General features: G+C 32.1%; 1 protein-coding gene across 1 annotated transcript in view; it reads left to right on the plus strand.

Annotated features, from left to right (window-relative positions):
* Nucleotides 1-919: 919 nt before the first annotated feature.
* LOC106458707 overlaps nucleotides 920-15,232 on the plus strand; it is a gene marked incomplete at its 3' end in the record, with an annotated part of 28,380 nt that continues 14,067 nt past the window's right edge. Inside the window, exons 1-8 of the mRNA XM_013918249.2 lie at nucleotides 920-1,050; nucleotides 3,564-3,695; nucleotides 5,266-5,481; nucleotides 6,675-6,738; nucleotides 9,745-9,845; nucleotides 10,688-10,998; nucleotides 11,608-11,866; nucleotides 13,429-13,535. Coding sequence (XP_013773703.1) covers nucleotides 993-1,050; nucleotides 3,564-3,695; nucleotides 5,266-5,481; nucleotides 6,675-6,738; nucleotides 9,745-9,845; nucleotides 10,688-10,998; nucleotides 11,608-11,866; nucleotides 13,429-13,535 — 1,248 coding nt within the window. The remainder of the gene's footprint in view (nucleotides 1,051-3,563; nucleotides 3,696-5,265; nucleotides 5,482-6,674; nucleotides 6,739-9,744; nucleotides 9,846-10,687; nucleotides 10,999-11,607; nucleotides 11,867-13,428; nucleotides 13,536-15,232) is intronic.

Genomic DNA, 15,232 nt, shown 5'->3' on the forward strand with positions numbered 1-15,232 from the left:
ATAGCTCTCGTGTAGCTGTGCACGAAATTCAAAATCAAACAAACAAACAGTATTTGCTCTGGTAACTAGTGGTTCATTAGATTAATGATAAGCAAAAGATAATTTCATTTTGTTTTATATAACTAAAGACATGATATTATGGGTAGTATGAATCTGAGAACTTTCAGTAAAATTGTAATCAATATTGAAAAAAAAAGGAATAGTAAAACACAAACAATCGCTGTGAAAGATAAAATAAATAACTGTATTTCATATACAAGTCTAGTCCATCATCTCCCCCAGTAGCTGATAACATCAGTATTTGGGATTCAGTCCCCATGGTGGTTACAAGGCAAGGTAGCCCATTGCCTAGTTTTGTGGCAAGCAAACAAAACAAGGACCAGCTCATCATTAGGATAGAAGTAGGAGTAATGGATTTAATGTCCAATTATTATGAGAGTGTTTTGAGTTATTTAAAAAGTTTGAAACTTCAGCAGAATTAAGTGTCTTTATTATATTTCACTTTATTGTATAGCAGGAATCAGCATATTGTTGTCTTGAGGGAGCTGATGGTAGGAACTGGGAAAATTGTTTATTTTAAAGTAGATTCATGTAGCATCAAAGAAACTGTTAAATGGCCAATATCAACACAGTTTTTGTTTTGGATAAAATAAATTTTTTCAATATAATTTGTTTATTAAGTCGAATAGGCTTTTATAATATTTAAGTATATGAATATTAAGATACTTTTCACTGAATTAAAATAATTTCTTTGGCAGTGTTTTGACTTATAACTTTGTCGAGTCTTAATGCTGTTGGTGAGGAGTGAAATAAGATAATTGGTAAAGAATCTTGTGGTTTATAGTTAAATTTCATTTATGTTTTATGCAAATATTTGTTGAAAAAATATTATTTTAATGTTGTGTTTGATCTATTTTCAGAATTATCCATTAGAAACAAATGTTATATAGGAGATATATGTTGGAATAAGAAAAGTGTCTTTTTTTGTAAATATGGTGAAACCAAATCAATATACAAAGACTTCCCATGATGGAAACAACTTAGAAGAAGGCAAGTATGATGTAAACTTTATGGCTTAGAATATAAATAGAAAAGGCAAAACAACAGGAGGCTTTTTTATCTACCAAAGTCACCCATAACCTTTCCATGGGGCACAAGTCCATAACTCTTTAAAAGTTTGGAATACTGGTTTATTTTTACTATTAGTATGTAAAATAAATGAATATCAAAATAGGGGAAGTTTGTGAGAATTATGTCTCCTCAGTTTTATTGATGAAGATTGCACAATTTATAATTGTATTTTTCATTTGTAATATTATGCCTTAGTTTTTCTGTATTTTTCTAGAAACTAAGTAACAAGTTGCACAAAAAACTGAAGTTAGTTCTGGGAAGAGATGCAGGTTAAATGAGAATGTTATAGAATGAAGAAAGGAAATATGAAAGCATTAAGTTAAGCATGCTTTTGTAATGGAAGTGAAGGAAGGTAATGGGTTTACCTGGTGCACATTGGAAGAAGGTCTAGATTTTGAGAAACAAGTTAAGTCAGATACTAGTCACTGTTTTAAACCTTTTGCTGTTCTTAAGTTTGGAGAATGTAAAATTACTGTGGATTTTTAAGTAGAGAACTAACCAAATGTACTGAAAAGTGCACATGTGGTGGACTGCACAGGAAACTTATGAAGTTCTTTACAATGTACTCAGATTTGTGTTTTAAGTTTAGCAATGTAGTATGTAGATATCTTACACTAGTATACATTTATTACTTAACTTACATAATTCTTAAATTTCTCTAGGTTTTGACTTTCGAATAAATCTGGTAGAGGTAACGTGATAGATTTAACCTGTGGTGTTACTTTGTGTAGCTTGACTGGTCTAGGAACTTATCTGTTGTTTCATGGGGTACTTGATTTTGTGTATGGGGAATATGTTGTGGCTGTCCACCTGGAACAGAAATATTTCTGCATCCTGGTGCCCTTTTCCAGTTGATTGGGTGCAAGCAAAATGCACTTTGTGATATGAAGCTTAGACACTATATTTCTGCATCCTGGTGCACCGGGATGCAGAAATATAGTGTCAAAGCTTCATATCACAAAGTGCATTTTGCTTGCACCCAATCAACTGGAAAAGGGCCCTTTTCCAATTGATCGTGTGCAAGCAGAATGCACTTTGTGATATGCAGCTTTGACACTGTCAGGAAGAATTTGGATTGGGCTTTCGAGAAGAGATGTTTGTCTTTTTTTTTACTTAAGAGTCACTGTGGAAGTCCTATTATAGTCTTGTATTTATTTTATGATCAAGTCTGATGAAGTTTATTCCTGTTCATTTATTTAGTCCTACATTTGTCACTATTTTTGGTTGCTTTTGTGCTTTATTAAGTAAAGTGTTTTATTTCGATTCTTGAACTTCAACACCATGTCCTGTCCCTTTTATCTTACCAGTCATAAATAGCTGCTTTTTACTCCCGAAAATATGATTCATGAGTTTGTTGTTATTGTGAATATCAGGTGACTGTGTGAAAGTATAACTTTGGATTATAGCAGAAATCATTGTGCTGTGCTTTCAAGTGTGTATAGTAGGTGCAAACAGAAAAATTAAGCATAATGCAAATATTAAATGAGGATATCAACCAAAATGTTATGTGGTTTAACAGTATTGGAGAGAATTCTGCACATGATGGTATGATGTTGCTAGGTTAAAAGATGATGTGCTAAGTGAAGTTGTTAGGGGCTGTTTAAGAAGAAGTGAACTTTTTGAGTCATTTCACAAATGTTGAAGATGTGAGGTTAGTGAGTGAGTTAGTTTTAGCTTTGATAACATTTTGTCATCATGCCAGCTTTCAAGACCATGTTTAAACAAGCCGTGGGTATAAAAGTCCATTGGAGCTGTATCTAATTGACAGATATGTGGTAAATTGAGATTGTTGTGGTTCCAGTGTCACTGGCCATCTTTCTCAATGAAAATAGCTGTGAATTTTGAGGTGTGGCTGGAAGCTTGTGGTCTTCTAAGTGTCGACTTCTTATCCTTGATTATTACATTGTTAACAGTACCAAGATATATGCTCAGTTTTTTCACAATAGCTTCTTAGATTGAAAGGTTATCTTTTTGTAACCACAACACTCATTTTGCACATGAGAGTGCTGCTACATATTGACTTAGAATGAGGTTTTTAGAGACTGTTTCTGTCATAACTTTGTACTGTCCAGTCATAAGTTTATCTTTGGTTGAATAATACTCTAAATGGTCAAAAAGTAATCATGAATCGTAAATAAGTACTAAAGGTATGGCACCGGGGTTCGCAACTATGGTAACACACTACTGCATTAGCACATGCAACTATATTTTATAAAATGAAATTAACCCTCCATAAATTTATTCCCTTGTGAAAGGTACCCAAAATGTTTGAGTGGTTTTCACAAGTTCATATTCATACTTAAGTATGAATTAAATATATTTTTTGCTTTCAATGAATAGATGGATGTTTGTGCTTTAAATCATGTTCTAGAGATACATGATCTCTGTCTTTCTTCAAAATAGCTACTAATGGGTTATGATGTTTCCCACAGAATGTCTCGAACTGGCAAATAAGCTTATTATAAATTGTAATGTGCCTATACCTCGTGTGAGTTGCCTTGGAGATATTCATCCCGCACTGTTTACAGAACTCTTCCTCCGGATTTTCAACATAACGATTCCAGGTATTAATAAGTAATGTTTAGAAATGCGTGTAAAGTTGTTATACATTTGTTTCTCTTGCCTTACTTAGAGTTTAGACTAGTTTTGTTTAATTTGATTGCCTAGATAAACTACAGCAGCCACCTAGTTTCTTTTATTTGAAATGGACATACATGTACAAATTAAAATTAAGTTTATCATATCCTAAATCAATGGATATAAATGTACATCATAGAAAAAATCACTGGTATTATAATAAAAAGTAATTTCTAATTATTTAAATGCCTTTCATTATTGAGCCAAATATAAAGCCTTACTCAACCCTCTGACAGTTTTAGTGGCTTTTGTTTCGTTGTTTGTGATGATTTTCTAATTAAAGTTTGTTTTTTTCATTGCTTGCGATGATCTTGTAATTAAAGTTTACCTTCCTGGACATTCTCACAATTTAACAACATGCTGATTAGTGTTTATTTTAACTCATAAGGTGAGACATAAATTAATTAACTTCTGAAAGAAGGCAAATATGGAAAGTTTAATCATTCATATGTATGAAAAGTTCTGTGAATTCCTACAGTACTAGCACTAATACATGTATGTTATCATTAAGGTTAGTGATACAAAAATCTCTTCTTGACTTCAGGCACTTTTTTTTTTGTAGTTTACCTAACGTTTTATGAATTGTTGGCATTTTTATTAACTTTAAATATTTATTCATGCTTAAGGTTAATAATTAATTTTTTAACTCCTTTTTTTTTTTCCTGTGTCTCTGAGAAACTTCAAACGTAGTCAGAAGTTGAAACATTTCAGTATTATACTGAAAAATTTTGAAATTGTTTAATTTGATGTTAGTCCTGTACATTGAAAAGTAATTAGGATATGATTTGATTCCATTCTGGCCCATTCTTGGTTAACTTTGTAATGGTGTAAACTACCCTAGTAAAGAAAACTAATTATTAACATACATTTTTATGTGAAAGGCTAGAAAGCTCACTTGCCAATATATGGATTGTTATGTATAATGTTAAAATATCCAGTCATCTATGTTTATCATGTTTTTAAGCATGAACAAAATTAGATATATTAACTTATAGGTAACTTGAACATGTTTTAAGTTCACTGTACTTCTAACAAGATGTAGATTTAATTGCCTAGAGTAAACTGTGGGTTAACTAGGTAGTTTAAAGGAAGCTAGTGGAATGGAAATGCAGGACAAACCTTATAGTTTTAGTTGCTAAACTATGTAGTTTAGGCTGTTACATTTCAACAAACCTTGTCCCTCAATGGCTCAGTGGTAAACCTGAGAGCTTATAATGCTAAAAATCAGGGTTCAATACTAGCAATGGGCATGACACTGATAGCTTGCTGAATAGCAAAATTAACAAGCCTTATTACGAAACTTACAAATACCATATACATGCTTCTGTGTACTTGTTTGCTGAAGAGACCAAAAGCATATAAATGGTGTATTTAAAATAATTAAAAATACAAATAAGAAATACTCTCATCTGTTTTCACTATCAAAGTGATTAATGATTATTAGTCAATAGTCATTACTTTAAGATTTCTGTAAATCAACTTTGAAACTTTTCTCAGAGTTAAAAATGAACCCTGATACAACAGAAGAGGAAGTCCACAATGTTCAAGCTATTATTGATACTTTGTCTCTGGATATTTTGAATATCTCTTTGTCTCATATTGTTGGAGAAGACATTGTTGCTAGAGATGTTTATTCTGTGAAGAACTTCTTAGAGGTGCTAGATAGTTGCTTGTTATTCCTCAAGACTGATTCAACAAATGAAAACAAAACAGGTGAGTTACTGATATCTGGGTATTCTCAATATAACAATGTTTTTGGTCATAAAGAGTACACACAGTTGCTTTTAAAATTCACTATCTGAAGTTATTTAAAGCAAAGATACTCATTATATTTGGTGTGGGTAAAAGGCACTTCTAGTAACATTTGTGCAAGTTCCTCCGAATTGAGTGTGTGTGTGAAAGGCTCGATTTTAAGGAAATTTACAGGTTATTCAGAAGGCTGTATTGGTTGTCCGAAAAAAAAAATTCATAGCCCCCCCCCCAAAAAAAAGATCCAATTACAACAATATTGATGTACAAAGACCCTAAAAAAGACCCAATTACTAGAATTTTGATATTTTTATATCTTATTTATTTCCAAAAAGTTCAATTAATGTTCAGTTGGCAGTTTTGCATCATTATTCAACTAATTTTTGACACCTTTTGGAGGTCCTCATGAGACACAATTCTGAAATTACGATCCATGCATTGCCTCCTGGGGATCCTCATGAGACATGAATCTGAAATTACAATCCATACATTGCCTCCTGGGGATCCTCATGAGACATGAATCTGAAATCACAATCCATACATTGCCTCCTGGGGATCCTCATGAGACATGAATCTGAAATTACAATCCATACATTACCTCCTGGGGAGTCTTATGAGTTATGAAACTAGAATTACTATCTTTACCGTGCCTCTAATGGATATTGTTTTACCTTGTGATATGTGGTATGAATGTGGTTTTTTATTCTAGGGATGAGACGTGTTTCATTGTTTAAAAAGAACGAAATTGTAAAGAAAACGGAAACCAATAATAGTCTCAAGCAAAAATAAAAGTTTAAGAAGGTGGTGCTCTTAAAAGCTTACTGTGAATGATGGATAGCTGTTATCTTTGTGTGTGAGATATTGGCACATATCAATCTTAAAGCAAGCACTGATAGCACTTTTGTGAACTTCCCGCCTTTAAGTTATATGTATATGTAGAATCTTGGAAGAGCAAAAATAATGAAAAATTCAAATCCAGTCACATTGTATCTTTAACGAAACAAATCATGTGGTAAAAAACTTTTACTGACTGTAATTTCACTTCTGTTAGTAATTTTTGTTGTTATTATTGACAGCTATTTTTTTTTATTTCATGTACATTTGTAGTTACTTAACTTTGAAATATTTAGTAAAGTTTTCTTTTTGTGAAAATTTAGCCACGCAATGTACAATGATAGCTTCTGAAGATGCCAAAGAAGACATCATAAGCCAGCCTTCTGAGTAAGTTTTAATGTCATTAGGTTTATATCATAAGCCAACTACCACTAAGTTAATAGCATAAACTCCTCTGAGCAAGCTTTTGATGTCACTAAGTTAACACCATAAACCCTCATAAGTTTTTAATGTCACTAAGTTAATAACGTAAACCCTCATAAGTTTTTAATGTCACTAAGTTAATACCGTAAACCCTCATAAGTTTTTAATGTCACTAAGTTAATACCGTAAACCCTCATAAGTTTTTAATGTCACTAAGTTAATACCGTAAACCCTCATAAGGTTTTAATGTCACTATGTTAACACCGTAAACCCTCATAAGTTTTTAATGTCACTAAGTTAACACCATAAACCCTCATAAGTTTTTAATGTCACTAAGTTAATACTGTAAACCCTCATAAGTTTTTAATGTCACTAAGTTAATACCGTAAACCCTCATAAGTTTTTAATGTCACTAAGTTAACACCCTAAACCCTCATAAGGTTTTAATGTCACTAAGTTAACACCAAAAAACCTCCTAAGTGATTTTTTTGGAGCAACTTGGTTTTTTACCAGCTACCTACCACTCTGTATTGTTATTGTTAATTCTACACCGTTCTGTTAACAAGTGAACCAAAAACAATTTAGCTGTTTTTTCCACAAACACCATATTGAAAGTTCTTGCAGGGAAGTTCATCAGGAAAATTGTCACTCAGATGTTTGTTCACATGCAAAGTGTTACACAAACACTTTTTCTTACCTTGTTTACCCATTTATTAATCCGTAAGACCATTACTGAAGCATAATTCTTAGAACTCCTTGAACATTTTTAGGGGCTAAGAAGAATTGTTCAAGTGCATATGAAAACGTTTTTTTCTTTTGTTTTTTGACCTAGAAATAAATGAGGGGTATAATGTTTTACTCAGCATTCCAAATCTTCACTAGGTTTCACTGAGAGATTTAGAATTTTATTGTTTGTTTTTTTTTCTCTTTAATCAGAAATACAGAAATCAGTTAAACAGAAGAGAAAATGAAGACTTTCTTGTAATTCCTGATTTTTTGCAGCTATATAATGTGTAAAAGGGTTGCATTTTAACTTTGGGAGTGCAGAAGCAGTATAGCGTTTCACTAACTTCAACACATGATGTCCATGACAACTCATCTCTCCAGGCTAAATCTGATGCATTAATAGTGGCTATCATTCATTATAAAATATTCATTGGTATTGTTTAAAAGAAAGAAACAAGTCATAAAAAAACTTTTGAAAAAAATAAAGATCATGTAGAGATGGCAATGCCAAAAAATGCAGAAACAAGGTAAGAATGAATACACAAAGCGATACAAAAATCCCTTCATAAGTAGCCACTGAGTCAATGTTACAAGCTTATGAGAATTAGCCATTTTTATATTATTACTAATTTAAAAGCCCATCAAAATTTACAGGAAATCATTGTTGAATGATTAATGAAAATTATAGAATTTAACTAAAATGAATTTGTCTGAATCTCCAAAATGCATCTACTGTTAACTTATTTCATCAGTCTCAAGATAATTCTTTATCACCACATTTTAAGTAAAAATTCGATCATCATTCATCACTCTTCCTTGATTCTCTCTACCAATCATAAATATTTCAAAATTATTTTTATCTCTTGTTCTCATCCCAACCACATTCAATTGTCCATGTCCAAACATTGGTTCCAGCAAAAATACTCCAACTTGATTGAAGGTTTGTCCCTGAGGCTTATGAATAGTTATCACTGTCAGGAAACTTACTTTTTAGTAGAAATATGTAGTAATGTAAGTTAAATGGGTGTGTTGGGCTGAGGATTCTTTTACAGTGGGTGTCTGTGACTTGTTGGTGATAAATTCAACGATTGTCAAAAGTCAACTTAGGCCATTTCAATTGCTTTAGAATTCAGTTGACAAGCCAAACTATTTTTCTCTATTTTTATCTTAAACACTATCAGTGTGTAATTCACTTATGCTGCCTCATGAATTACTGCAGTTGTATCCTGAACTCCTGATACTCATCTACTTTTTGTCAAAATTCACACAGGCAGGTTCAATTGCTTTAGAACACCCTTTGACAAGACAACTTATTCTCCTAAAAATGTCAGAAAACTGTTAATCTTATCCTAACATATCAACCATTAGGCTATTCACTCCTACAACAGTTAACTATAGGTTTTCTAACCTTTCTCTGACGAAAAATCTTTCACTTGGCTTTACTTTTGGCTCTCTGGTCTCTCGTTTGGTCTCTACTTTTTTATATCTCTCACTGAGGCATTCTAGAAATCTCTATAGTCTCGACATCAATAACTTAGAAACACAACTTCCAACAATTGTCTGCTTTTAACTCTTTATTTATAAAAAAACAAACAAAAAACTTAGCAATCATGAAATATTAACTCACAAAATAAATTAATACTACCTGCACTAAATAGTCTTTTATATCTTACAATCACAAATGCCATTATCACTGGAAATTGTCTTTTTTTAAATACGAATGGCAAACTTGTTTCACTGGGTGCTAACTTACTATCTTCTGGGGATTATCTTTTCTGCTCCTCTTCACCTTTCATTCCATGTAGTGTGTGCAGAAAATACCTATTGATATGGGATTTCTGTATACAGATATTTTCTTGTTCATTCATCTGTTCTATTTAGTTGAAACCATGCAGTCAAATGAGTATTTCTGTTTTCAGCTCTTCGCAATCTTTGTCCACTTATGTAGGAATTTTGTATGGTTTTGTGTATTCATCCCTACCTTGTTTCTGTACTTTTTGGCATCGCCATCCCTAAATCATCCTTATTTTTGTTTTAAATTTTTATATATATGTATCCTTGTGTTTATGTCAACCCTAATGTTTTAATTGTGTAGGAACACTAAAGTAGTGTATAGTTTATTTTAAGTAGAGTTATTGAAGCATATAGTTTGTGATGGTTTATAGATGCTTTGCATTGGAAAACCATTTCTACATCTTGTTTGTAGAGTTCACATAACTTACACTATAATTAATTTTGTTGTAGAACTGGTTATGAAGCTGGGGACAGTGACAGCTTAGACACAGAAGAAGCCATTGCCCTTGGAGATGACCAGTATCTAAAAACTGTACGTCCCATCAGACAAGGTAAACACTTTCTGATCTTCATGTTCACTTTGTGTTTATGTATTAGAACTAACTGATGTAGTTTTAATGTTATGTACAACATAATTTACTTGTTTAGAACATGTTACTTCATGTTACATTAATATATATAGAGATAGTATGTGTTGAAGAAATGACATAAAATTAACTGATACATCATTTGCTATTGATAATGTTACAAAGACATTAGTCTGTCGTTTAAAATGACTACCTTGCATACTGATTGACTGTTATGAATTCTGTTCACAAAGGTTGTGCCTAACGTCAACATGAAAAATTTGCAAAATAAAAGTGGCCCCAGTGTCTATCTGACAGGAAGATTTCTTATCATGCATCTGTTATTTTGTGATATTGTTTTGTCAAAAAATTTTATATTACTACTGTTGTTGAAAGTGAACTGTGTTTGCTTAAAATGAAAAACTTCTCAACCAATAAAATGACAACCGTAATAAAAGTATCAAGTAATTGCAAGTAATGTCAAACAGTAGTAGAAGAAGCTTCACAAAATTTGGTGTAAAACACAAGGGTTACCAGTTGCTGATTTTTGGTGGTTTATAAATACTTGTAATTCAACTTTAGATGGTCACAGGATGATGTTTATGATATATATGTGATATGTTATTAATTTAACTGAAAACTCAGAATAATATTGTTTTATAACTATGCATAAACATCTGTCTTACAGTCTTTCATAATTAACAGAAAATTAGTCATATAGAACATAGAATAAGCACAGAAATAAGTGTGTCCAATTAAGAGTCTGTCCCAGATAAATATAGGATTGACATCTGAGGTAATATGGTAATGTTATAACTGGCACACAGATAATGAAATAGTGGACAAAAATGCTGGTAATGAACATGAAACATCTACATGTAAAGAGCATGGAGTGATCATGAAGAAGGACTTAGCTTATGCAGTAGAAAACATTTGTCCCCTGTGTGATTATGTGCAGAAGAATCAGTTAGCTGAAAAAAGACAAGAGAAAAGTGGTCCACCGGAGCTTGGTGCAGGGGACAAAGATAACATAACTGGCAGTAGCAGACCTGATGACAAAGATGTTTGTCAGACAATACCAAAGGTCCTGTGCAGTGAGAGCAATAGTAGTAGTATCGGTAAACCACATTTAAAACAGGTAAGGATTGTATTTCCTGGTACTGTATGCTAGATAGAAATACGTTAGTTTTAAGACATTTTTAATTTACTTCTTTATGTCGAATAGGATTTATTGTACTTGACACCAATGATCATTGATTGTGTGCAGCAACTCATTTTGACCAAATTGACTACTGATATATTTTTTTAAACTTAGCATGTAGGTGTATGTTGTGCATACATTGACTTTGAACGGATTGCATCCAACTTAATTATTTGAAGTGTTGTACATCATTGCATATAGTAAATGGGAGACTTGGATCAAACTTTTAAATGAAACAAATAGTAGAAATTAGGAGGCTTTTTTTTATAAATAAATAGTAATAAAATGATAGACATTTTAAAATTAATTTAAAGAAAACCTATAAAAATAATACCAAATTTAGTCAGTAGCATTAACATCTATGGAAAATTTATTACATTGTTATCATCCAATTTTAATGAATATTTTGACTGTATGATTTGAAATAAAAGGTTCTTTTATATTCTGGATATCTTCTGAGGTGTCACTATATTGCTAAGTGTTTGCACACTTAATATTTGATTGTCATTTAAGGACAGATTTACTATGAAATTTGTTTATTTCCAGAAAGATAGTTCATCATTTACTCCTGCATCACCCTTAGAACCACCAGTGTTTTCTCCTGAGCAGGTTTTAGATCCAGATTTTGCAAATATAGGAATTCGTAGCGAAGGGGGTGAAAAAAAGGTAGCTCTAAAGAGTAAAGGAAAAAAATCAAGCCCCAAGTTTTCATCGCACTATACTGGAACATTCACACATCACATGTACCATCATTTCAAAGATTCTCTACCCAAGTCAGCTACATGGCCACAGTCAGCAAACTCGGGTACCATTGTTTCTTTGTTATACTTAACCTGTCACAAATTTTGTGCACCTTTAGGTTTTGAGTGCCCGTCTACATGTCAAATTTCAAAATTTGAATAAAAAATAATTATTTTAACTGTATTTCTACAGTTTTTTACTATGAAATATTAATATTTGATATTTTATCATGATGTAATATATATATATATATATATATATACACTTTATTCCACAAAGAAAAATGAAGAAAAAATTTCATTGGAGCATAATTTTTTGTTTATTGTGCCTATCTTTTCAAGATTTCCTATATTTGGTCATTATAATGATTACCTTTTTTAAAACTTTTCATGGTGCAACAAGTTATATAATTATTATGTTTATTCCATTTATTCTGTTTAATTCCTTACAACTGCAGAAATTCTTTTGGCAACTGAATTGGGCCATGACTACGATAGACTTGACATGTTGGGCAAATATTCTTTGTTTTAAACACTAGATATAGAAAGAGGATTAAGTATATTATATTAACATTATTTTGAATATGGAAATCATACTCGCATAACAAATACAGTTAGAATGAAGTCAGTGGAATGTCATGTATGAGGACTACATTTTGACATTGTCCTGGTATTTCATAAATAGTGTGATGCCATTTAAAATTTATTGCTTACAGAAAGGTATGTAACAGCCCTTTCTGGTACAAAATTTTTATACACTTAAGTCATAAAGGTGTGTTCAGATTGGGGATTTAGAATTTTCAAGAAGGGGAGATATCAAATGTACTTAATGGCATTGGATCAAGTTGGGGCACCAGAATCATTGAAAAAAAGACCTACAACAGTTGTACCCCAGCTGTGGTAAGAAAAATACAGATGAGGGTTAATGAACACAAAGGTCAATGGCAAAAGCTGTCCACATGTCACAGGCAACAGTACACTACCTAATCAAGAAGGATCTCCACCTGGAAATGAGGCCAACAGGGTATGGGTTCATCAAGATAAGGCTTCCAGTTATACCTCAAGCAGCTGAGATTGAAATGGATAATCATTGTTGGGAAGAATAATTAATCTAAACTCATGACTGAAATGTATGTTAAAATTTTCAGTCTTTCATGTTTATTTCTTTCCTACACATTATGGGACTATGGGAATCTGTTGCTTCCTGTAATAAGCATGGGCATTGACTAATGTGAAGGAGGTACAACATGAGAGATATCTAGATCTTCAGAATTTTAATGTTAACTTTCTTCTGTATGTAGGTACAAGAATATGTGATCATTGTTAAAAATGTATTGGGTATACATTTAACCAAGATGGTATTTAACTTCATTGTATTAAATAGTAAAAATAGTGTTTGTGTGGTTATCATGTTACTGATTATTTCACAAATTTAAAAAAAAACATTATCTATATAATTCTTTTAGCAACAAAAATTATTACCTCATTAAATGATATGAGAATAAAATTTAACTTTGGAATTTAAAATAACTTTTTTTATATTAATAGAACATTCAAACATTTTTTGTACACATCAGTTTTTATAATTAAAGACTGATTTTCTGAATGCTAATTCTTTGGATTTAAGAAAAAGGAACTGACATTGAGAAACCTATTGACAGCAACATGTATAAAAGAAAGATTCAGTCCCAACCAAAGAAAAGCTTAAGTCTACAGGATCTCAGAAAAGGACAGGTAATTTTTATAGTTCTGACACTTTTCAGGAGAAGACAGTTACCTAGCTTGTGTGGTCATGCTTCATTACAGGATAGTAGAGACTATGTAATTGTATTTAATTTTAAGATAAGGCTAGTACTGGAACATCTTGTTACTTGTAGTGTATGGTGGTAGTTTTTGATGTCAGGATAAGGAGAAGCATTATATTGTGATGATGCTTTCCAGAAGAAAGACATTATGTGGTGATGCAGTATACTTTTCTCAGAGTACAAGAAAGTTTATATATTGTGGTAAATTATTCAAAAATTAACATAGGATATGTATAGTTCATGTGTGTTATGCGAATACTACATATTTCACTCTTTTTATGGTACATATTTTATATTTCTAAATTCAAAATTTGTCTAAACCTCTAAATCAGAGCTGCTAAATCCAGTTGAGGTTGTGTGTCCATCCCATCCTTGATGTTATTTTCCTCAGCAGGATTCATTCATGGAAGATATCAGCTGTTTTATGGGGTAGTTATGTTAAACTGAGATACTTCTGTTCCATGGAATAGTTGTGTTATATTCTGCTTTACTGTGTGTGTTAAACTGTTCTATTATTACCACATGGAACAGAGATACTTCTGTTTCATGGAATAGTTGTGTTATATTCTGCTTTACTGTGTGTGTATGTTAAACTGTTCTATTATTACCACATGGAACAGAGATACTTCTGTTCCATGGAATAGTTGTGTTATATTCTGCTTTACTGTGTGTGTATGTTAAACTGTTCTATTATTACCACATGGAACAGAGATACTTCTGTTCCATGGAATAGTTGTGTTATATTCTGCTTTACTTCAGCAAGAAAAAGAAATATAAGTGAAATAATGACCAGTTTTATGTTTGAAATAAAATAAAATAAAAATGCTGTAATTTATATTAAAAAATTCTAACATGAAAACTGATAAATTAGGGTTAACTTTTTTAAAATTGAACTAGATATTCATACAGTGTCTTGCAAAAGTATTCACCCCTACAAGTAATGTCACATTTTGATGAAATGCAAAACATGTAAAAAAATGTTTTTTAAGGAACTTGTTTTTATTCAAAACTCTAATGGTCAAACTTAACACTGTTATATGTGAAGGAGGTTAAATGTCAGCAAAACCAGCAAAGAAAATATATAAATCAAACTTTGTGGATTGCATAAGTATTCAGCCCTCTTAACTCGGTACTTGGTGGAAGCACCTTTGGCAGCAATTACTGCTGTGACTCTTTTTAGATAGGTCTCCACCAGCTTTGCACAATAGGATGGTGTAATTTTTGCCCATTTTTCCTGGCAAAATTGCTCCAATTCTGATAAGTTCATTGGGGATCATTGATGGACTGTAATCTTCAAGTGTTGCCATAAATTTTCCATTGGATTCAAATCAGGATTTTGACTGGGCCATTCCAGGACATCCACTTTCTTCTTTTGAAACCACTCAAGTGTGGCTTTGGGTCATTATCCTGCTGAAATGTGAATTTTTGACCCAGTTTTTAATTCTTGGCTGACTCAAACAGGTTTTTCTCTAGGATTTGCCTGTAATTTGCACTATCCTTCTTCCCCTCAATCCTGACCAACTTCACAGTCCCTGCTGATGAGAGGCATCCCCATAACATGATGCTGCCACCACCATGTTTAACAGTTGGGATGGTGTTGACTGGGAGATGTGCTGTGTTGGGCTT

The sequence above is a fragment of the Limulus polyphemus genome, unplaced genomic scaffold, assembly GCF_000517525.1.
Source record: "Limulus polyphemus unplaced genomic scaffold, Limulus_polyphemus-2.1.2 Scaffold503, whole genome shotgun sequence".
Classification (NCBI taxonomy): domain Eukaryota; kingdom Metazoa; phylum Arthropoda; class Merostomata; order Xiphosura; family Limulidae; genus Limulus; species Limulus polyphemus.